Consider the following 25,879-nt stretch of genomic DNA (forward strand, 5'->3'; position numbering starts at 1 on the left):
GACCAGGCCTTCTGGGCTCCTCTCTGCCTGCGAGGAGCATGCGTTTGTGGGCCCGCGGTCTTGGATCGCCGCCTCCTCTCCTGGGCTCTACGTCCCAGCTGCTGCACTCGTTCCTGAGAGCGAGTGATGAAGTGTGGCCTGGACCTCTTCAGTGCTTCCTGCAGACAGCAAAACTATTAATATTCCTCACATTTATGGCTCTTGCAACCATCATTATTTGGCTTTTTTTAAACCGCCTCACATAATAAACACAAGGTAGAATTAAAAGGATGCGCCACAGAGTAGAAATAAAAACAATAGTGTCTTTTTTCAACTTTTTCCTTCTGTGACAAATCCTGGTGAGGCTTTTAAAATGGATTGGGGGGTAAAAACATTAACAAGTACACATTTTTTTATATGTGTGTTCTTGTATTAAATGTCTCATTTGCACCCCTGTTGGTGAAATCTATCAAAATAAGGGTGGTCCCAAAAAGGAGGGAGTTTTCAAATTGACTGTGTCCATTTTAAAAGTGCTCCCCCTCTGGTCAACATATGAAATAACAAGTGTGTGTAAAAATTGGAAGTGCTCCCCGTCTGGTCAACATATGTAATAACAAGTGTGTGTAAAAATTGGAAGTGCTCCCCGTCTGGTCAACATATGTAATAACAAGTGTGTGTAAGAAATTGAAATGCGCCCCCTTTGGCCAGAATTAATAATAAATAAATATGTATATAGAGACATACTGTAATACCTTGAAGTAAATAATGAAGATTAAAAACCAATTGCAAAAAAAATAAATAAAAAAATGTACTAAAAGCAGTCTTTTTCTTACAATGTGTCGACTTTTTTCTTATAAAATTGGGAACAATTTCTCATATTCTTTCTGTTTCTGTAATATTGCAATATTTTCTCGTAAATTGATTACTTTTTTATGTAAAATTATTACTTTTTAATGCAAAATGGTGACATTTGTCATATACAATTCTGACCGGTATCACAATATTGCCAAATTTTTTGTTGTTCTTGTGAAATAGTGACATGTTTTGAGTAAAATTATGACTTTTGTCATAATTTTGCAAAGGAAAATTCCAAATATTATTCTAATATTGCCAAAATTTAAAAGTTTTTTTTTTTTTATAAAATTGTGACTTTTGTCAAGTAAATTTACGACTTTTTTCATAAAATTGCCAAAATGTTAAGCTTTTCTTGTAAAATTGTGACTTTTATCATAATATTGCACAAATGTTCAGGTTTTCTTGTAAAATTTTGACTTGCGTTGAGTAAAATGACCACTTTTATTATAATACTGCCAAAATTCAAAGTTTTTCTTGTGAAATTGTGACCTTTTTCTTGTGAAATTGTGACCTTTTTCTTGTGAAATTCCAACTCATTTTTCACAATGAGCTTTTTTATATTATCATAGTATGTATATATTATTAATGTTGTAAATACAAATCTTTATATATCTAGAAAGGGTGGTCCTAAAGAGGTAGACATTTTTCAGAGGTCTCAAGAAGGTAAGAAATACAAGAGAAGGTAAGAAATACAAGAGTGTGTGTGTGTGCGTGTGCGTGTGCGCGCGTGTGTGTGTGTGTGTGTGTGTGTGTGTGTGTGTGTGTGTGTGTGTGTGTGTGTGTGTGTGTGTGTGTGTGTGTGTGTGTGTGTGTGTGTGTGTGTGTGTGTGTGCAAGGAGCAGCAGTTATCCTCCTAATAAAGTTGGTCATTGAGCTTTTTTACTGGCAACAAATCACGCCAGGATGACAATAAAAAATATATTAAAAAAATATGTGTGTATTATTCAGATACTAGAATACATATTTGTCCCCATCATTGTGTGATGGTTAGAAAAGTGCATTATAAACATAATATTTTATTACTGATTTTTTTTTATATTTGATTTTGTTCATATTTCTCTACTTTTCATAAGTATTTATTTTTTCCCATAAATCTTTTTGTTGTTATTAATAATTTTATGTATTTTCTTTCCCTGTGCATGTTTAATAATGTTATGTTTCTTTACGAGTATTGTTTTCTGCAGATATTGAAGTCATGTTTCTGTACTCGTAGTTCTATTTTACACCCTCTCCTAGAAATATCTATCTATTATGTTATCTTTCTTTCTTTCATTTTTATTGTTATTTATTTTTTCTGCAAATAAGTAATTTGTGTTATGTTTATTTCCAAATAATGCTTCTTTACTATATTTTTTAAAATTCCTGTAAATATTTACATTATTATGTAAATTGTTCTTTCCTAGTGGGTGTATAATCATTATTATTTTCTGTAAATATTTAGTTAATGTTTCTTTACTGGTAATTGTTTTATTATAAATGATGTTATTCATGTACACATTTAGTATTTGTTATATTTCTTAGTTAGTATGTTTACTATAGTTAGTCAGTTTAAAAAAAAATTATGTTATGTTTTTACACTAGTAATTTTATTATATATATATTTTTCCATAAATATAAAATTACTTTATCTGAAAATATTTAATTCATGTTATGTTTTTACACTGGTACTTTTTAGTTTTTTCCTGTAAAAATTTAGATAATATTATGTTTCTTTACTAATAATTTTATTTAAAAAATTTCTGTAAATCATCAGTTAAAGTTTTTTTTTTTTTTTTACAAGTAATTGTTTTCTACTAAAAAATATGTATTAATGTACATATTAAGTTTCTTTAATAGTCATTTTATCATAATCCTTTTTTTTTTTTTTTTTGGAGAAAATATTCGGTTAAGTTTACGGCTCTTTGGAAATTAGCCTGTTAATGAATTGTATTTTTGAATTTGAAGAAAAAGGAAAAATGTTACCAAAATTCATCTTCGAGACTCATTTTTGTTTTTTATTTTCTCCAAAGACATGCACCTGGGGATAAGTTGATTGGCAACACTAAATTGGCCCTAGTGTGTGGATGTGAGTGTGAATGTTGTCTGTCTATCTGTGTTGGCCCTGCGATGAAGTGGCGACTTGTCCAGGGTGTACCCCGCCTTCCGCCCGATTGTAGCTGAGATAGGCTCCAGCGCCCCCCGCGACCCCAAAGGGAATAAGCGGTAGAAAATGGATGGATGGATGGATTTTTAATACAACTGACAGTAACTTTATTTTGGACCTATGTGACAAATAACCACTTGAGGAAAAAATAAATAATAAATGATATATTGATCATCATCATAATTGACATAAAGCAAGTAATTATGCTTTTTGTTTTGACAAATTTACTTCCTATTTCGCTTACATATCACTCTAGGTACTTCAGCGTTACTTACTTGGTATCATATTGGTAAGGAAAAAATCCAGTATCGTCCATCACTAGTTTCCTGCTTGCAAAAGTCAATATTATTTCTAATTACTTAACTTTTTAAAGGGTTAACAAGTAAAAAGTTGGAATGTGAGCCAATGGATTTTTTTTAAGTCGCTAACCCGAAAGCACTCGTCAGAGGCTCCGCCCTCTTGACCAAATAAGGTAATCTGCAGTTAGTGACCTAAACAGTAGCCACAGATAGTCTTGTCTAACCTGATTATAACATTGTAAAAAATATTGACTATCAAACATCAGTCATATTTATCATGATTTTTTATTACCTGTAGAGAAATAGTCTCACATGGTGTTGGGAGGTCAGGACTGGGCGGGACAGGAAGTGTGTCTCGCTCAATGTCACAGCTTCCGTCGACGGGATTCTTCTTTTTGTGTTCTTCTCCGTCTGAGGAAATGGAATGTTATTGTTTCTGGAGATGGGATATATGGCTTTTTAAAGGGAGCTGGATCCTGAGGAGCCGTTCCTTTCATAGAGTCTTTTAAAAGATAGGCTCCTTATTATATTAGTTATTACATTTTATCAAGGAAACAATCACTAGTATCAATTATACAAGTAGTTCTCAAACTTATTTCATTTCACCAAGTACCACCTCAGAAAACACTTGGCTGTCCAAGGAGTACTCCATGTACCGCCTTGATCCTGTCAGAGACTGCTGTCGGTCTTGAACCCCAAGATGCACAGATGGCAGGCGTAGCGCAGGAAAACGTGACTTTAACGTCAAAAAACAAATAGTGCAGGGAAAACAGGAACCAAGAAACATGTTACAGGAAACAGGCAACAGGATGCAGGATACAATCATCGAGCCCTGACTGGAGGGCAAGGCAGGCATAAATAGTAGCCTAGTATATATATATATATATATATATATAAATAATAGTAGATTGTATTATTCTCCAATGCAATAACAGTACTGAAATGAAGGCTAAAAGGGCATTAATGGGAGCTTTAAAAAAAAAAGAAGTAACTAAATAGTTACTTTTCACAGTAACGCATTACTTTTTGGTGTAAGTAACTGATTTAGTAACTGAGTTACTTTTGAAATAAAGTAACTAGTAACTGCAACTAGTTACTGGTTTTCAGTAACTAACCCAACACTGGTACCGTTACACCCCTCGTTGCTAGTCGGGTATGGAAAACGGCTCCCAAACAAACGGCTCCCAAACAAACGGCTCACAAAGGGGGATCGGTTCACTTAAAAGAGCTGTTCAAATGACTCGACTCGTTCGCAAAGTTCACATCTCTACTTGTTTTCCACCTGGCCTGGCTTTACGCGCCTCGTGGGCAACGTGCCGGTTGTCCGAAGGCCCCGCCCCGGACATTTGGCGGGCGTGTCGGCGAACGGGAAGGGGATTCAATCAAAAGTGTGCTCCTGGAAGCAAAGTGTGGAGCTTGCAACATTTTCAGGTAATTGTGAAGAGAGATCAATGGCAATGATAATTACATCACGAGCCGGGTAATAATACCTGGATTTCCCTGGAGGGAGGCTGCGGATTCACCCTCCAAATTGCGGTGTGATGTTTTCTTCTGACTAAGCTGCCGCTGGAGCTTGATGTTGGCGATGATGGCGGCTGCATTGAGGGCCAGGACGTCCTCCGGGGACTGATGAGGCTCTGCAACACAACACAACACAACACAACATCACAATAAACACTCACACTCAAATGCCTCGCTTTTTAAATGACGCCGTTTTCGGCTTTCGGGCTAATTAATTGATCATAGTGGTTATGAAGTGCCACGAAAGAATATTTAATCACGGCCGTCGTGAGTGAAAAAGCACTCACTGCTGCAGCTCGTTTTGCATAATCAAACAGATTTGTTAGTGTACGGACATCACGGCAACTTATCAGCTCCCGGCGGACCAGTGCCGCAAAAGCAAAGACTGCAAAGAGATCAGTGAAAGTAGCGATATTTGGAATTTTTAACATCGCTCTTGTGCATTACGCCATACTTGCCAACCCTCCCGGGTTTTCCGGGAGACTCCCGAAATTCAACGCCTCTCCCGAAAACCTCCCGGGACAAATTTTCTCCCGAAAATCTCCCGAAATTCAGGCGGAGCTGGAGGCCACGCCCCCTCCAGGTTTATTGTTAGGCAGTTTCATTAACGTCCTCCCAGCGCGGCAACAACACACAACGACAGCAGTCACGTTTTCGTCTACCGTAAAGCAGTCCGTCTGCCGTAAACAGCAATGTTGTGACACTCTTAAACAGGACAATACTGCCATCTACTGTACATGCATATGTGACAATAACATCTAGGGCTTTTAGAGAGTGCAGTGCACAACTGCGCACACAACAAGGAGACGAAGCAGAATGCATCATCAGAGAGGGTGTTCGGCATGGTTAGAAAAATAGTGACAGAGAATAGAACAAGGATGGACAATTCAACCCTTAACTCAACAATGAGGAGATGAGTGTTATGTGTGTGTATATGTGTAAATAAATGAACACTGAAATTCAAGTATTTCTTTTATTTATGTATATATATATATATGTATATATATATATATGTATATATATATATATATATATATATATATATAGCTAGAATTCACTGAAAGTCAAGTATTTCTTATATATATATATATATATATATATATATATATATATATATATATATATATATATATATATGAAATACTTGACTTTCAGTGAATTCTAGCTATATATATATATATATATATATATATATATATATATATATATATATATATATATATATATATATATATATTTATTTTACTATATCTATATACTAGAGATGCGCGGTTTGCGGGCACAACCGCGGAGTCCGCGGATTATCCGCGAATTGGGCGGATGACATTTTAAAAAATTAGATTTTATCAGCGGGTCGGGTCGGGTCGGGTCGGGCGATTGAAATTTAAAAAAATTTGATTTTAAATAGATTCAGGCGGGTGGCAGTTAAACCAATTCGGAAATATATATACATAGTTAAATGTTGTTACCCACATACGAAAAACGAGCAGGCACCTGCAGCATATGCCACAACAGAAGAAAAAAAAAAAGAAGAGATGGACACTTTTACGGAGCGGAGAAGGCCCCCGACGCCTCGCCGGGGTCCGGGACCGAGGCCCCTTCCCCCGAGAGGGCCCCACCGGGAGCCGTAGCTGAGGCGATCCGCGAGAAGGGCCCGACGCACGTCCAGGGTCACCACCGCGCCCACCGCACCGACACCCCGCCTCGTCCGCCTTCGCCGCGGCCGGTGTCACGCGCAGCAGGTAAGCAGCTTACCTGCCCGCCACCCCCGTGGCCGGGGGCTCGTAACAGGGGTCACTCCGCGCGCTCCGCCCGTGCAGCTTACCTGCCCGCCACCCCTGTTGCCGGGGGCGCGTAACAGGGGTCACTCCGCGCGCAGTGCGCTCACGAAAGGGGTGGGGCTCACCCTGGTTGATATAGACAGCAGGATGGTGGCCATGGAAGTTGGAACCCGCTAAGGAGTGTGTAACAACCCACCTGCCGAATCAACTAGCCCTGAAAATGGATGGCGCTGGAGCGTCGGGCCCATATACCCGGCCGTCGCCGGCAGCGAGACGCGCTTGGAGGTGCGCTCAGCGCGGCTCCCATATGATTGCGCACTGGTGTGCGTCTGGGTCGTGACAGCGTGGCACGCGAATGCTGCATTGGATCAGTCTCTTTTCTTTAACAGGCAAAAGCTTTATAACCTCACTAATGCCTTGCATCGTCTATATTAGATATATAACAACGGGCGGGTGCGGGCGGATGACGGGCGGATGCGGTTCTGATCAAATGTTAGATCGGGTGGATTGCGGATGGTTGACGACTTTCTGATGCGGTTGCGGATGAAATAATTGCCTATCCGCGCATCTCTACTATATACACATATATATATATATATATATATATATATATATATATATATATATATATATATATATATATATATATATATATATATATATATATATATATTATATATATATATATATACATAAATAAAAGAAATACTTGAATTTCAGTGTTCATTCAGTGTTCACTTGACTTTCAGTGAATTCTAGCTATATATATATATATATATATGTATATTTATTTTATCATATATATATATATATATATATATATAATAAAATATATATATATATATATATATATATATATAATAAAATAAATATATATATAGCTATATATTTATTTTATTATATACATATATATTTATATATATATATAATAATAATATATATATATATATATATATATATATATATATATATATATAAATAATAAAATATATATATATATATATATGGCTAGAATTCACTGAAAGTCAAGTATTTCTTATGTGTATATATATATATATATATACACCGTATTTTCCGCACCATTAGCCGCACCTAAAAACCACAAATTTACTCAAAAGCTGACAGTGCGGCTTTTAACCCGGTGCGCTTTATATATGGATAAATATTAAGATTCATTTTCATAAAGTTTCGGTCTCGCAACTTCGGTAAACAGCCGCCATCTTTTTTCCCGGTAGAACAGGAAGCGCTTCTTCTTCTACGCAAGCAACCGCCAAGGTAAGCACCCGCCCCCATAGAACAGGAAGCGCTTCTTCTTCTACTGTAAGCAACCACCCGCCCCCGGAAGAAGAAGAAGCGCGCGGATTTTCGTTTCATTTCCTTTGTGTGTTTACATCTGTAAAGACCAGACCACAAAATGGCTCCTACTAAGCGACACGCATATAACGCAGAACTTCCACCCATGGTGATATTCAAAAGGAAGACCTTGCCAAAAGAGACCTTTCCAGCCGGCGTCATCATAAAAGCTAACTCGAAGGGATGGATGAAGAAAAGATGAGCGAGTGGTTAAGGTAAGTTTAAGTTTACGCGAAGAGGCCGGGTGGCTTTTTTCACGCAGCTCCGTCCATGTTGATATACGACTCTATGCGCGCCCACATCACAGATGGTGTCAAAAAACAAGTGAAGCACACAAATACAACACTCGCCGTCATTCCGGGTGGATTAACCAAAGAACTCCAACCGCTGGATATTGGTGTCAACAGGGCATTCAAATCACGACTGCGAACGGCGTGGGAACAACGGATGACCGAAGGCGAACACACCTTCACTAAGACAGGGAGACAGCGCCGGACGACATACGCCAACATCTGCCAGTGGATCGTAAATGCCTGGGCAGATATTTCGGTCACAACTGTGGTCCGAGCTTTCCGGAAGGCAGGATTCACAGAACTGCTGGACAACAGCGACACTGACTCCGATGACTTCGACGAGACGGAACCGGACATTTTGGATCCCACATTTGCCCAACTTTTCAATTCGGACACCGAAGACGAAGAATTCGAAGGATTTACGAATGAAGAATAACTTCAGAAAGTGAGCGTTATGTTTATTTTGTGTGTTGTGACATTAACGTTCGAGCAACATTATGTTGCTATTGCTCTGCACTATTTTGAATTTTACTATGTTTGTGATTGCACATTTGCGTACATTTTGGGACAGAGTTGTTAGAACGCTGGTTTTTAATATATTATTAAAGTTTGACTGACCTATCTGACTGTTTTTTTGACATTCCCTTTAGCGCAGCGTAGGCGCGGCTTATAGTCCGGGGCGGCTTATAGGTGGACAAAGTTTTGAAATATGCCATTCATTGAAGGTGCGGCTAATAACCCGGGGCGGCTTATAGTGCGGAAAATACGGTGTATATATATATATATATATATATAGCTAGAATTCACTGAAAGTCAAGTATTTCATATATATATATATATATATATATATATATATATATATATGAAATACTTGACTTGGTGAATTCTAGCTGTAAATATACTCCTCCTCTCTTAACCACGCCCGCAACCACAACCCCCCCCCCCCCCCCCCCCCGACCACGCCCCCCCCCCACCTCCCGAAATCAGAGGTCTCAAGGTTGGCAAGTATGCATTACGCAGTGTTTCCAGCATGCTAAGCTAAAACCTCACCTCCAGGTTCCCCTATTGTGCAATAGTGACTTTTTAACGTGGTCCTAACTTGTTGTGTACCGTTCAGATATTGATATCGGATATTAAAGTTAAAGTTAAAGTACCCACGATTGTCACACACACACTAGGTGTGGCGAAATTATTCTCTGCATTCGACCCGTCACCCTTGATCACCCCCTGGGAGGTGAGGGGAGCAGTGAGCAGCAGCAAATACAAATTAAATACACAGAGGACATAAGTAAAGGAAATTAAATGAGCTCAAATATAGCTACAAATGACGCATAATGATGCAATATGTACACACAGTTAGCCTGAATAGCATATTAGCATCGATTAGCTTGCAGTCATGGATTGACCAAATATACCTAAATAGTATCAATAAAATCAACAAAGCTCACCTTTGTGCATTCACGCACAGCATAAAACGTTTGGTGGACAAAATGAGACAAAGCAGGAGTGGCATAAAACACGCCTTTCTGTGGCAGCGTCGGAGAAATTTGTTCATGTAAACAAACTACGACGAGTTCAAGGGTGGCTGAAATTAGTAGGACAAAACGGTGCTTAAAGTTAAAAGTTAAAGTTAAAGTACCAATGATTGTCACACACACACAAGGTGTGGTGAAATGTGTCCTCTGCATTGGACCCATCCCCTTGTTCACCCCCAGGGAGGTGAGGGGAGCAGTGGGCAGCAGCGGTGTCGCGCCCGGGAATCATTTTTGGTGATTTAACCCCCAATTCCAAAACCTTGATGCTGAGCGCCAAGCAGGGAGGTAATGGGTCCCATTTTTTTTTATAGTCTTTGGTATTATCGGCCGATAAATGCTTTAAAATGTAATATCGGAAATTATCAGTATCGTTTTTTTTTTATTATCGGTATCGTTTTTTTCTTTTCTTTTTTCAATTTTTTTAATTAAATCAACATAAAAAACACAAGATGCACTTACAATTAGTTTTTTATTTTTTCTTATTTTTTTTTTTATATAAAGAAATACAATCATGTGTGCTTACTGACTGTATCCCTGCAGACTGTATTGATATATAGTGTATATATTGTGTTTTTATGTTGATTTAATTAGAAAAAAAAAAAAAAAAGTATTTATTTATTTTTTTTTTTTTTTTTTCTTGTGCGGCCAATCGGTCCCGCGACCCGGTGGTTGGGGACCACTGCACTAATAGCACTAACCTTTAACAGTTAATTTTACTCATTTTCATTAATTACTAGTTTCTATGTAACTGTTTTTATATTGTTTTACTTTATTTATCTTATTTTATTTTATTATTATTTTTTTTTTAAGGACCTTATCTTCACCATACCTGGTTGTCCAAATTAGGCATAATATTGTGTTAATTCCACGACTGTATATATTGGTATCGGTTGATATCGGTATCGGTAATTAAGAGTTGGACAATATCGGAATATCGGATATCGGCAAAAAAGCCATTATCACAAGTATAAAAACTACCTTTTTTAAAGTAATAATTTTTTACTTCAAGCATGAAAAAACAAATCATGATGCTGAGCGCATATCATTATGTCAAGATAATGGCACTAGCATTTAATTAATTTAAGAATATTTTTCAGCATATTGAGCAAAAAAGGTCTAATTTTTTTTCCTACCTATTAGTGAGAATATACTTATTTTAAGGTATTTTTGGGTTCATTGAGGTTAGCTAATTTTACTTGTTTTGGAAAGTCTTGACAAGCCGAATTTTCTTGTTCTATTGGCAGAGAATTTTGCTTAGTTCAAGTAAAATATCCCTCATTTTTGTATTTTTTTTTCTTGTTTTTGAACACTGACTTTTGAAAGTGTGTATTTTTAGACACTTTCCAAGCTGCAGATGGTGGACAGCAAGTGGTGACAGGAAGACAAACCTACCGGGAGTCTGAATGAGCGTGAGACACGGCGACGACCTCCTCCACTCGTCTTTCCTCAGCTTCCAGGCGTCTCCTGCACCTTTCGCCGGGCCGACGGGGCCCCAGTTGGCGGGGTTGCATTGCGCGGCCTCCTGAGGGAGCCCCAAGCTCCATTTCCTGACAGCCGGCGGCGGCGAGACGGGCTCCTCGCTTGGCTTGTCGCAGAGTGGGAAGACATCGCCGTGGCAGCTCAGCGGCCTCTTGGGTTTTTGTCCAGGGAGCTCCGAGGGAGGAGGGACGAGAAGTCTCAGTGTGGACGCGTGAACCTCTGGATTAGTTTCTAGGTGGCGTCCTTGACTCCGTGACCCGTCTGTGTCCTCTGGTTGCTTAGCTGGACTGTAGCTCCCCTTGTGCTCGGTGACTTTAATGATAGCGGCCTTTCTCCGGTGGACCGCCGTGTCCACAGAAGCCGGACGGGGGCTGAGCGTGGTCCTCTGTTCGACCACTTTGACGATGGTGGGCTTCCTCTGTAATCCACCGGAGGTTCGGTCCATGAGCTCCCCAGGCGAAGATTGGCGGTCGTACGTGGTGAGACTGGAAGATCTGACGACTTTCCTGCTGGAGATGGTGATGGAGGAGAAACCCACTTTGTTGCGGGGGACGAGGGTGGTGGCGGCGGAGCTGGTCTGGATGTGCAAGGGTTGGAGGCTGTTACGCCTTGGTGGTTGGGCCGGCGGCGCCACCGGATGCCCGCTGCTCGCCCTGCGCAGGGGGACAAACACCTTGAACAACTCGGACCTTGTCCGAGAACTACGCTCAGGGGGTTCTTTCCGACTGTGGGGAGGTTCGGAGGATCGGTTGCTATTCCAGCCTCTTCTCAGAGCATGCCAGATTCTGGGTTTTTCAGACTCACAGCTCCGTTTATCCGGCACCTGTAAAGCACAGTGGGGGTGTTAATGGTCTTCCCTTGTCTTGACGTTTATTAGCTTCAACCACAAACAGAACAAGGCGTCAATTGCTGAGAGGCTGCTAAATAAAACATAGCACTGCTTGATCATCAATCAATCAATCAATGTTTATTTATCCTTCGTCTTGTGTTAGGGTCGGTACCGACCCGTTTTAGTTTTTAAATGCATAAAAGAACCACATAAATTTATTTATTTGCATCAAGGCTTTTTGACTTTGTCAGGAACCTCTATTTCAACAAAATAAAACAGTTTTCCCCCCCCCACTAAATTATAAAATGTTCTGGTTGAAATTATGACCTTGGTGTTGTTAGGGTCGGTTTCGACCCAGTTATAAAAATAAGATTATAAAGCAATAATTAGAGCCAAAACTGAACACACCGACAGCCAGCTCCTCTCCCAATCATGTGAGCTTTAGGGGATTCTCATTTTACCCTGTTATCCAGTACAAAAACAAACAAAGACAGGCATGTGAGGTCAATTCAGTATAGAGTTGGTGACTTGCAGAGTGCACATCTCCAATTTGCAGCATGCAAAAATGAAAAAAAGATTTACAGTGAGAGAAATTCTGGATAATATTTTTGGTGAAAATGAGGGAGAGGACACAGAGCAGCATAGTGATACGGATGAACAGGTTTCTGAGGAGGAGTATCATCCAGAAGACACAGACACATCTGATGAGTCTGATGAGGAGGTCATACCAAAGACTATAAAAAATGGGACCCAGCAATGATTGTCACACACACACTAGGTGTGGCGAAATTATTCTCTGCATTTGACCCATCACCCTTGATCACCCCCTGGGAGGTGAGGGGAGCAGTGGGCAGCAGCGGTGGCCGCGCCCGGGAATAATTTTTGGTGATTTAACCCCCAATTCCAAGCCTTGATGCTGAGAGCCAAGCAGGGAGGTAATGGCTCCCATTTTTATAGTCTTTGGTATGACTCGGCCGGGGTTTGAACTCGCAACCTACCCATCTCAGGGCAGACACTCTAACCACTAGGCCACTGAGTAGGTCTGAGGGTTAAATTGGGGGTTAAATCACCAAAAAGGATTTCCGGGCGTGGCACCGCTGCTGCCCACTGCTCCCCTCACCTCCCAGGGGGTGAACAAGGGGATGGGTCAAATGCAGAGGACACATTTCACCACACCTAGTATGTGTGTGACAATCATTGCTACTTTAACTTTAACTTAACTTAACTTGATTTGCTGTTGTTTGTTTGACCTTGCAAATCTATATTTTGTGTTATGACTTGTTCTGCTTTTCATTTTGTGTTTGTCTTAAAGCATACTTGCCAACCTTGAGACCTCCGATTTCGGGAGGTGGGGGGTGGGGGCGTGGTTAAGATAGATATATATATAAGAAATACTTGACTTTCAGTGAATTCTAGCTATATATATACATATATATATATATATATATATATATATATATATATATATATATATATATAAATAAATAAAATAAATACTTGAATTTCAGTGTTCGTTTACAAACTTGTCATGACTTGGTCCGGGGTGTTTGCTTTTCCAGGATGCAGCGGAAAGTTGGCACGGGCGAGACGGGAATGGAGGTACATGATTTATTTATATTTATAAAAAAAAAGGAATAAATGAAAGCGCGCACAGTGGCGGAGAATAAACTATGAAAAACAAAAAGACTATAAACATGGAACCAAAACTTACTGTGACAAGGGACATGAAGCAGGATCATAGAGGAATGGACAGAGCATAAATGTGGTGCGGTATGGGGTGCGAGGTCGTCAGAAAAACAAACTGAAAAACACTGAACTTAAATACTACAGACATGATTAACGAAAACAGGTGCGTGACTCAAGACGTGAAACAGGTGCGTGACGTGACAGGTGAAAACTAATGGTTGCTATGGTGACCAGACAAGGGAGTGAAAAGACGGAAACTAAACAAAACATGACTTAAAACAAAACATGATAATACAGACATGACAAAACTACAACTCACAAACACTTTAGAGTTAGGCTCCACCATCAGAATGTGTACTTAAACTTATAAAGATCACATGGATATTATTCAGTGAGTTGATTCACCAAAACTAACCTGTTATACAGGAGGAAAAAGCACACAGGACGTTTTAATTGTTCACAGACTGGTCGCGCTCATCAGAATGACAAGCCACTAAAGCAGGTGATAGCATTCAATTGGGAAGAAACGCCCTACTGCCCCCTACTGACCAATGTGAATACTGATAAATGTGTAATGACAGCTCCAAAAACGAATTCAAACCACAAAATAAAATAAATAAATCAACACAAAAATGTGACACATTATGGGTGGGTCACATATGCATGTACAGTAGATGGCAGTATTGTCCTGTTTAAAAGTGTCACAACATTGCTGTTTACGGCAGACGAACTGCTTTACGGTAGACACTGTTGTTGTGTGTTGTCAACACGTCACTCAGGTCCGCCTGAATTTCGGGAGTTTTTCGCGAGAAAATTTGTCCCGGGAGGTTTTCGGGAGAGGCGCTGAATTTCGGGAGTCTCCCGGAAAATCCGGGAGGGTTGGCAAGTATGTCTTAAAGTTCTGTTCCTGAAAAAAATACTTTTTTAGCCTTTTTCTTGAAGTGAATATATATGGGTCGAAATTGACCCGTAACACCATAGATGTTACTTTAGTTAAAATTATTAAAATGAAAAAATAAATTAAACAAATGTATTTAAGAGATGTGTTCTAATACCCCTCAGTTATAGTCAGGTAACACAACAACCTTTTATTTATGTTGGAATAATTGTTTGTAAGTTATCACAAAAGAAACGTTGTATTACATTATGTTCCTGATAAGAAGATGAATGCTGTCTTTCGAGGCCTAACAAGAGGAAGAAGGCTCGTGAAACGCCACTGTGATTTCAACACGGACAGATGGCAGGATCTGCTCAACTTCCAGAGGAACTCTCTTTGAAGTGTTAAACGAACTCTCTTTGAAGTCAACGCTATTTACGACCCGCTGCCCTTTTGAAGCAACTGTGGTCAGGAGACGGGAGGGGTTATCCATTGTCCTCCAACACCTGCCCCAGCTGGATCCAGGAAGAGCCCAGCCCGAGACATCCTCTTCTTGGACTTCAATGAGACCGAAAACAATGACTGTTTTACATACTTCCTATTTCTAATGAGACATGTGTTGGTGCGTGAACATTGAATATCTAATAAAAGAGGAGACGAAAACCTTCTTCGTCAGAGCGTGGTGCAGGATATAAAACCAATATTTTCATGGATAAGGAAGCCTAACAAGGTAACCAAGAGATGAGAAACAAATTGGATGATAGATAATTGTTTTTAGTGTATTTTACAGCTGATTTAAGACATGGGTCAAAACCGACCCGTTAACATAAGAGATGGTAACAGAAAGCTAACACAAGAGGAAGGTTATATAGCCCTAAATCACAAGTGTCTCAAAGGGCTGCACAAGCCACAACGACATCCGCGGTACAGAGCCCACATAAGGGCAAGGAAAAACTCACCCCAGTGGGACGTCGATGTGAATGACTATGAGAAACCTTGGAGAGGACCGCATATGTGGGTAACACCCCCCCCCCCTCTAGGGGAGACCGAAAGCAATGGATGTCGAGTGGGTCCGACATAATATTGTGAAAGTCCAGTCCATAGTGGATCCAACATAATAGTGATCACGTGATCATTTAGGTCAGGGGTTCTTAAACTTTTTGACCTAGGGGATCAACTTTTCCACTACACTCAAATATCGGCACTGAATTAGTAATCTTACTCTTGATTTTAATAGAGATGTCTGATAATATCGGCAGTCTGATATTATCGGCCGATAACTGCTTTAAAATGTGATATCGGAAATTATCGGTATCGGTTTCAAAAAGTAAAATGTAAGACTTTTTAAAACGCCGCTGTACGGAGTGGTACACGGACGTGGGAGAAGTACAGAGCGCCAATAAACCTTAAAGGCACTGCCTTTGCGTACCGGCCCAATCACATAATATCTACGGCTTTTCACACACACAAGTGAATGCAACCCATACTTGGTCAACAGCCATTCAGGTCACACTGAGGGTGTGCCGTATAAACAACTTTAACACTGTTACAAATATGCGCCACACTGTGAACCCACACCAAACAAGAATGACAAACACATTTCGGGAGAACATCCGCACCGTAACACAACATAAACACAACAGAACAAATACCCAGAAACCCTTGCAGCACTAACTCTTCCGGGACGCTACAATATACAGCCCCCCCTACCCCCTATCCCCCAACCCCGCCCACCTCAACCTCCACATGCTCTCTCCGGCCCGGTACCAATCGATCCACGGCCCGGTACCGGGTGGTTGGGGACCACTGCTTTAGGGGACCTGTTTTTTTGTCCCCATACCGTCAGAGGTCCCCTAAAGGTGACTGTGTAAACAAAGCAATGTCCCCGTTAAGTAAGCATTGCCAGAACACACACACACACACACACACACACACACACGACTACTTTAAACGGCGGGTCAGCTGCCTCATCTTCCTTCAGGGCCTCTTCTGTTGATTCTTGAGTCTGAGGACTCCCCCACCCCTGGCTTGCCTCAGCAGCCACAGACCAGGCAGCAAGAGGACCATTGTGACCAGTGTGACTTATCCCTTGCAGAATAACAATGAGACTCCATCCCCGCAGTAAAAGAGGCCAGAAAGCAAAGCGTCACGTCTTTAGAGACTTCTGATGGTTGATGCATCGCGTTCTGCCTTGCCTGGTCAAGTTCTTGCCAGTGTTGGTCCATACTAGGGTTGTACGGTATACCGGTATTAGTATAGTACCGCGATACTAATTAATCATATTTGGTATTATACCGCCTCTGAAAAGCCATTAAACCTGACTTCCTCATGACATGTTGATTAGAAAAAAACCCAAATCAGCACAAATTGTTCTATTCATTTTGTTTTGTAGGTTAAATTTATTTAAAGGCCTACTGAAACCCACTACTACCGACCACGCAGTTTGATAGTTTATATATCAATGATGAAATCTTAAAGGGGAACATTATCACCAGACCTATGTAAGCGTCAATATATACCTTGATGTTGCAGAAAAAAGACCATATATTTTTTTAACCGATTTCCGAACTCTAAATGGGTGAAATTTGGCGAATTAAACGACTTTCTAGTATTCGCTCTCGGGAAGCAATCCGCCATTTTCTCAAACACCGAGTCAAATCAGCTCTGTTATTTTCCGTTTTTTTGACTGTTTTCCGTACCTTGGAGACATCGTGCCTCGTCGGTGTGTTGTCGGAGGGTGTAACAACACGAACAGGGACGGATTCAAGTACCAGTGGCCCAAAGATGCGAAAGTGGCAAGAAATTGGACGTTTGTTCCGCACACTTTACCGACGAAAGCTATGTTACGACAGAGATGGCAAGAATGTGTGGATATCCTGCGACACTCAAAGCAGATGCATTTCCGACGATAAAATCAAAGAAATCTGCCGCCAGACCCCCATTGAATCTGCCGGAGTGTGTGAGCAATTCAGGGACAAAGGACCTCGGTAGCACGGCAAGCTATGGCGGCAGTTTGTTCCCGCAGACGAGCGAGCTAAACCCCCTGGATGTCTTGGCTCACACCGTCCCTTATGCCACCGAAGATGATCAAGAGAAGAATATCGACCCTAGCTTCCCTGGCCTGCTGACATCAACTCCAAAACTGGACAGATCAGCTTTCAGGAAAAGAGAGCGGATGAGGGTATGTCTACAGAATATATTAATTGATGAAAACTGGGCTGTCTGCACTCTCAAAGTGCATGTTGTTGCCAAATGTATTTCATATGCTGTAAACCTAGTTGTTAGTTTCCTTTAATGCCAAACAAACACATACCAATCGTTGGTTAGAAGGCGATCGCCGAATTCGTCCTCGCTTTCTCCCGTGTCGCTGGCTGTCGTGTCGTTTTCGTCGGTTTCGCTTGCATACGGTTCAAACCGATATGGCTCAATAGCTTCAGTTTCTTCTTCAATTTCGTTTTCGCTACCTGCCTCCACACTACAACCATTCGTTTCAATACATGCGTAATCTGTTGAATCGCTTAAACCGCTGAAATCCAAGTCTGAATCCGAGCTAATGTCGCTATGGCTTGCTGTTCTATGCGCCATGTTTGTTTGTGTTGGCATCACTATGTGACGTCACAGGAAAATGGACGGGTGTATATAACGATGGTTAAAATCAGGCACTTGGAAGCTTTTTTTAGGGATATTGCGTGATGGCTAAAATTTTGAATAAAACTTCGAAAAATAAAATAAGCCACTGGGAACTGATTTTTAATGGTTTTAACCCTTCTGAAATTGTGATAATGTTCCCCATTGCAACACATGCCAATACGGCCGGGTTAGCTTACTAAAGTGCAATTTTAAATTTCGCGCGAAATATCCTGCTGAAAACGTCTCGGTATGATGACGCCTGCGCGTGACGTCACGGATTGTAGAGGACATTTTGGGACAGCATGGTGGCCAGCTATTAAGTCGTCTGTTTTCATCGCAAAATTCCACAGTATTCTGGACATCTGTGTTGGTGAATCTTTGGCAATTTGTTCAATGAACAATGGAGACAGCAAAGAAGAAAGCTGTAGGTGGGAAGCGGTGTATTGCGGCAGGTGTTGTGCCGGATAACGCACCCCCGCCGTAGAATGCACCCCTTGACTGTTGTGCCGGATAACACAGCCGGTGTTTCATTGTTTACATTCCCGGAAGATGACAGTCAAGCTTTACCATTGGCCTGTGGAGAACTGGGACAACAGAGACTCTTACCAGGAGGACTTTGAGTTGGATGCGCAGACGCGGTACCGTGAGTACGCATGCAGCTGCGGCTTCCAAACATTTGATTGCTTGCCCGTATGTGCGTGCCGCTATGTGCATGTCACGTACGTAACTTTGGGGACTTTGGGGAAATATATGTGCTGTATGAACTTTGGGGAGGTGAACGGTACTTTGGGCTGTGGGATTGAGTGTGTTGTGCAGGTGTTTGAGTTGTATTGGCGGGTTATATGGACGGGAGGGGGGAGGTGTTTGTTATGCGGGATTAATTTGTGGCATATTAAATATAAGCCTGGTTGTGTTGTGGCTAATAGAGTATATATATGTCTTGTGTTTATTTACTGTTTTAGTCATTCCCAGCTGAATATCAGGTCCCACCCGCGTCTCACAGCATCTTCCCTATCTGAATCGCTCCCACTGCCCTCTAGTCCTTCACTCTCACTTTCCTCATCCACGAATCTTTCATCCTCACTTAAATTAATGGGGAAGTCGTCGCTTTCTTGGTCCGAATCGCTCTCGCTGCTGGTGGCCATGATTGTAAACAATGTGCAGATGTGAGGAGCTCCACAACCTGTGACGTCACGCTACTCGTCTGCTACTTCCGGTACAGGCAAGGCTTTTTTATCAGCGACCAAAAGTTGCGAACTTTATCGTCGATGTTCATCTACTAAATCCTTTCCGCAAAAATACGGCAATATCGCGAAATGATCAAGCATGACACATAGAATGGACCTGCTATCCCCGTTTAAATAAGAAAATCGCATTTCAGTAGGCCTTTGATTTTATTATTCAGTATTAAATGGTTCAAGTTGGTCAAAAAATGGTTTTATAGTTTAAACAAGGATTACATTTTGGGGGAATTTCAGGCAAATTAATGCCCTTTAAAACCTTTTGTTAAAGATTAATATAAAAGTTATAATTTGCTGTAAGTTGATCTGTATTTTTTTTGTTTATTGTAACTGTTAATAAGGATGTAATATTATGCAGAGGTGTACTTATAACAATTTTAAAGACCAATAGTCGCGGCTGAAAATTATTGAGAAGCACTGCTCTTAAGCAAAGGTACTTTGACTTGAGTACAATTTTTGGCTGCTCTACCCACCTCTGGTTGCAAAGCTCACCTGTCCCTGATTGGCAATCAGGAGAATTCTTAAGCCAGCGTTGTATTCCGTTTGTGTCCCTTTGTTTTTACCTGCACGTCACCTGCCGTCTCTGCATCTTGGTGTCACGCCACAATATCTTTTTTTTTAATGGATTTCATGTTTAAAAAGTGTTTATCTTATGCTTAAGTACCTGCATGTTTTAGAGTCAGGTTAAGTTTGACAATATTGTGGAAAATACTGGGTGATATAGTTATATTTAAAATGTTTGGCATGTTCGACCTGTTTTAAATAAACCTTGAAACTACAAAACTTAGTTTGAAATTTATGGAATTATATAATTTTCTTGTTTTTAGACGGCACAATGACATACTTTTGTTTGCTGTTGTTTTTTTTTAAGTAATTTTAAAAGTATTTTATTAAGATTCTATGTAATATTTTTACTAAAACGGTATCTCTAATCACCTAAATACTTCAGAACAGGGGTAGTCAACGTTTTCCAGTCCATGGACCCCCAAACTGACGGACAGATGGAACGGGGACCCCCTTTTTGTAAATCCTGTATAAAATTGTGTTTTACTATAAACTGGTACTAAAAGGTACATTGTTATTGTGCAATTAGAAAAAAAAAAATCTGTTTCTCAGCTGCGGTCCATATGGGCCGCAGTTGTAATACACTTTTCCACCACTTGTGGCAGTAATGACAATATCACAACTAACACAAGAAGTATGGAGCTTAAGTCATAGAGAATGTTCTTAGGGGCAAAAATTATGACTAATGTGGTGAAGATGTTTTTTTATTTGCACTTTTATTTTATTGACCATTTATTTAAGAAATACAAATAGTATTATTTAATATACATTTATTTATGTATTTTTCATCAGTTTTATAAATCCCTTCTTTCGCAATATATTTGATTAGAATTTATGACCTAAGCCTTGATAGCAATCTTTGTGATTAACACATGGTTTCGTATCATTTCTCCATTTGACAAGATTTATCCCAGTGATTCTCAAACTGTGGTAATGCCAAAGAAGTCTATATATATGTAATATACCGTATTTTCCGGGCCATAGGGCGCACCGGATTATAAGCCGCACTGCCGGCGAATGGTCCATTTAAAAAAAAAAATTGTTTTTTATATAAGGCGCACCGGATTATAAGGCGCATTAAAGGAGTCTTATATTAATTTTTCTTTGTAAATGTAAAAGACTATATTGTGGTCTACATAACATGTAATGGTGGTTCTTTGGTCAAAATGTTGCATAGATGATGTTTTACAGATCATCTTCAAGCCGCTTTCTGACAGTCGCTTCAGGATGCGCCGTTTTGTGGGCGGTCTTATTTACGTGGCTCACCTTCGGCAGCGTCTTCTCCCCGTCATCTTTGTTGTAGCGGTGTAGCGTGCAAGGACGGGAGTGGAAGAGGTGTCAAAAGATGGAGCTAACTGTTTTAATGACATTCAGACTTTACTTCAATCAATAACGAAGCAGCATCTCCGGACACCACCGGAAACGTGTCCCGTGAAAACCCGTACGACCGGAACTCTAATAACTAAAGTTACTTGGGTGAATAATGTAAACTCACTACACCGGTATGTTTTAGCGCTTTCATGGCGAGTTTACTGAGTTTACTGACAAATATAAGTAAGAACTTTACACTACTTTGTCAAGACTTGGACTATGGCGTGGTTTGTTCTCCCGTGGTGCAAATGATTTGGACCAGACATGGCGTTAGGGGGGGAAAACATATTTAATTTTACTATAACAAAAAGAACAAACTAAAGGCGCGCACAAGGCGGAAGTACAAACTTGACAAATAAAACCAATACTTGCACGTGGGCAAAAAACTAAGGACATGAACAAAAGTCGCTAACTGTGGCATGAATTGAAAAAACTTACTTGGACAGGGCATGAAGTGCGCAGAGGTAAACAGAGTGTGACAGGGGTATGAATCCGGATGTCGCCAGAAAGACAAACTGAAAACAATGAACTTAAATACTACAGACATGATTAGTGAAAACAGGTGCGTAACTCAAAACGTGAAACAGGTGCGTGACGTGACAGGTGAAAACTAATGGGTTGCTATGGTGACAAACAAGAGTGCACAATGAGTCCAAACGTGGAACAGGTGAAACTAATGGGTAACTATGGAAACAAGACAAGGGAGTGAAAAGCCAGAAACTAAAGAGTCCAATAACTAAACAAAACAAAACATGACTAAAACAAAACATGATTACACAGACATGACATACTTTATATTAGAAATGCAACAGCGGAGGATGAATGTCCCATAAAAAGAAGGTAGAGAAAAAGAAGAAGCTTATCGACTACGGTGTCGGCACGGACTACAAAGGCGGACATGCGCAATTTTTCAGGATTTATGCAGATCCCAAATACAGATCAGCAGTACCAGAAGATAAGAAAAGTTGCTTTTGCATAATATTGCGAAACAAAACACCAGATAACATGGCTTACCTTATCCACACACCATAATAATACTCGTATGTAGAAGCACATCAAACGGTGCAGCCTACACTTATCTCTTATGTTTGACTGCCATCTACTCTTACACCATGTACCAAATAAAATTGCTTTGAGGTGGGTAAGCTCAACCAAACCTATTGCTTACATTAGGCGCACTGGGTTATAAGGCGCACTGTCGAGTTTTGAGGAAAAATAAGGATTTTAAGTGCGTCTTATAGTCCGGAAAATATGGTATGTTGAGTATCATTGATGATGAAGTTTGTGCTTTGTGTGTAATGTTACAGTAGCCACAATTATGAAATATACTTGTTAAATAAATATTCTGCCTTGTTTATAATGAATACTTAGACCTATTACGCTACTGTATTTATAGTTTGTCGTTATGGGGGTGCTTGGAGAGTTTTTTGAGGTTGTACACATTTTGGGAACCACTGGTTTGTCCTGTTAAACTGTAAATAGGTCAGATATACTTCTTGAATACATTTAAAATCAGGAGTAAGATTATTATTTCAGTGTTGTTGTTTGAGTGTGGCCCAACCGAGGTTAGAAACCCTTGGTTTAGAATCTGTGTCAAGCATGCAGATTATTTTTAAATTAATGATTATGTTTGCATTCATTTTTCATCCAATCGATAAAAGCGACCCAGCCTCACAACGTGACATTAGCACCACTTCCAACATGCTGAGCAGCTGATTATTCAGGGCTAAAGTTTGGGGGTGGAGGGAAGTAATGTGAGGTTCCATCCTGTATCTCGGTCTTTCACGGTGTTCCAAGTGAAAGCAGGTTACCTGTTTGATGACAGGAGAGCCTTGGTCGTGTGTCCGCCACGTCTTCCTGTGACTTCTCTCCTCGTCTGCAAAGTGAAGGCAAAACAAAGTGGTCACGTTTTCCAACAACTTGTGCTCCTCCTCTCTTAAACACACAGACACACACACACACACACACACACACACACACACACACATAGATTCTTGTATTTCTTAGCTTCTTGAGACCTGAGAAAAATGCCTACCTTTTTAGGACCACCATTTCTAGATATATAAAGGTGTGTATTTACAACATTAATAACATATACATACTATGCAAATATAAATAAGCTTGTCGTGAAAAATGAGTTGGAATTTCACAAGAAAAAGGTCACAATTTCACAAGAAAAACTTAGAATTTGGGCAGTTTTATAATAAAAGTCATCATTTGACTCAACGCAAGTCAACATTTTACAAGAGAAACGGAACATTTGTGCAATATTATGATCAAAAAAATGGAATTGTACTCAATAACAGTCACAATTTTACAAGAAAAGCTTAAAATTTTGGCAATTTTATGAAAAGAGTCGTAATTTTACTTGACGAAAGTCACAATTTTATAAGAAAACTTTATATGTTGGCAACATTATGATAATATTTGGAATTTTACTTGGCAAAATGATGACAAAAGTCTTAAATTTACTCCAAAAATGTCACTATTTTACAAGAACAAAAAAAAGGCAATATTGTGACAAAAGCCAGAATTTTATATGACAAATGTCGCCATTTTGCATTAACAATAATTTTACATAAGCAAGTAATAATTTTACGAGAATTTTTTGCAATATTACAGAAACAGAAAAAATATGAGATTTTAGTAAAAAAAAAAATTTTGTTGAATTTTTTGTTTGTAAGTGGTTTTTAATCTTCATTATTTACTTCAAGTTATTACAGTATGTTTCTATATACACATATATATATATTTTTTTTTTTAATTAATTTTGGCCAAAGGGGGCACTATTCAATTTCTTACACACACTTGTTATTACATATGTTGGCCAGCGGGGGAGCCCTTCAAATTTTTACACACACTTGTTATTTCATATGTTGACCAGAAGGGGAGCACTTTTAAAACCGACACACAGTCAATTTGAAAAATCCCTCCTTTTTGGGACCACCCTCATTTTGATAGATTTCACCACCAGGGGTGCAAATGAGACATTAGATGTTCTATTTAGATGTAATAGTTTTCAGTATTGGGACTATGATTTATGTCCTAACTTGTTCACCTGTCCTTATATGGAAGCTACTTTTCCTTGTTGTGTCACGAACGGTAGAAATACAAGAACACACACACACACACACACACACACACACACACACACACACACACCCACACACACACACACACACACACACACACACACACACACACACACACACACACATAGATTCTTGTATTTCTTAGCTTCTCGAGACCTGAGAAAAATGCCTACCTTTTTAGGACCACCCTTTCTAGATATATAAAGGTGTGTATTTACAACATTAATAACATATACATACTATGCCAATATAAATAAGCTTGTCGTGAAAAATGAGTTGGAATTTCACAAGAAAAAGGTCACAATTTCACAAGAAAAACTTAGAATTTGGGCAGTTTTATAATAAAAGTCATCATTTGACTCAACGCAAGTCAACATTTTACAAGAGAAACGGAACATTTGTGCAATATTATGATCAAAAAAATGGAATTGTACTCAATAACAGTCGCAATTTTACAAGAAAAGCTTAAAATTTTGGCAATTTTATGAAAAGAGTCGTAATTTTACTCGACGAAAGTCACAATTTTATAAGAAAACTTTATATGTTGGCAACATTATGATAATATTTGGAATTTTACTTGGCAAAATGATGACAAAAGTCATAAATTTACTCCAAAAATGTCACTATTTTACAAGAACAAAAAAAAAGGCAATATTGTGACAAAAGCCAGAATTGTATATGACAAATGTCGCCATTTTGTATTAACAATAATTTTACATAAACAAGTAATCATTTTGAGAATTTTTTGCAATATTACAGAAACAGAAAAAATATGAGATTTTAGTAAAAAAAAAAATTTTTGTTGCATTTTTTTGTTTGTAACTGGTTTTTAATCTTCATTATTTACTTCAAGTTATTACAGTATGTTTCTATATACTTATATATATATATATTTATTTTTTTTTTAATTAATTTTGGCCAAAGGGGGCGCTATTCAATTTCTTACACACACTTGTTATTACATATGTTGGCCAGCGGGGGAGCCTTTCAAATTTTTACACACACTTGTTATTTCATATGTTGACCAGAGGGAGAGCACATTTAAAACAGACACACAGTCAATTTGAAAAATCCCTCCTTTTTGGGACCACCCTCATTTTGATAGATTTCACCACCAGGGGTGCAAATGAGACATTAGATGTTCTATTAGATGTAATAGTTTTCTGTATTGGGACTATGATTTATGTCCTAACTTGTTCACCGGTCCTTATATGGAAGCTACTTTTCCTTGTTGTCTCAAGAACGGTAGAAACACACACACACACACACACACACACACACACACACACACACACACACACACACACACACACACACACACACACACACACACACACATAGATTCTTGTAT

General features: G+C 39.5%; 1 protein-coding gene across 2 annotated transcripts in view; it reads right to left on the reverse strand.

Moving 5' to 3' along the window:
• The window catches only part of lg39h10orf90 (linkage group 39 C10orf90 homolog), a 71,618-nt gene that overhangs the window by 7,378 nt on the left and 38,361 nt on the right, over positions 1 to 25,879 (reverse strand). For both annotated transcript variants that reach the window (XM_061931819.2, XM_061931818.2), the window contains exons 3-7: positions 23,248 to 23,312; positions 11,152 to 12,061; positions 4,767 to 4,913; positions 3,569 to 3,687; positions 1 to 158 (exon numbers count right to left, since the gene is read on the reverse strand). The exon at positions 1 to 158 is cut by the window's left edge and continues 8 nt beyond it. In XM_061931819.2, coding sequence (XP_061787803.1) covers positions 1 to 158; positions 3,569 to 3,687; positions 4,767 to 4,913; positions 11,152 to 12,061; positions 23,248 to 23,312 — 1,399 coding nt within the window. The remainder of the gene's footprint in view (positions 159 to 3,568; positions 3,688 to 4,766; positions 4,914 to 11,151; positions 12,062 to 23,247; positions 23,313 to 25,879) is intronic.

Source organism: Nerophis lumbriciformis, linkage group LG39 (genome assembly GCF_033978685.3).
Source record: "Nerophis lumbriciformis linkage group LG39, RoL_Nlum_v2.1, whole genome shotgun sequence".
NCBI classification, from domain to species: Eukaryota; Metazoa; Chordata; class Actinopteri; order Syngnathiformes; family Syngnathidae; genus Nerophis; species Nerophis lumbriciformis.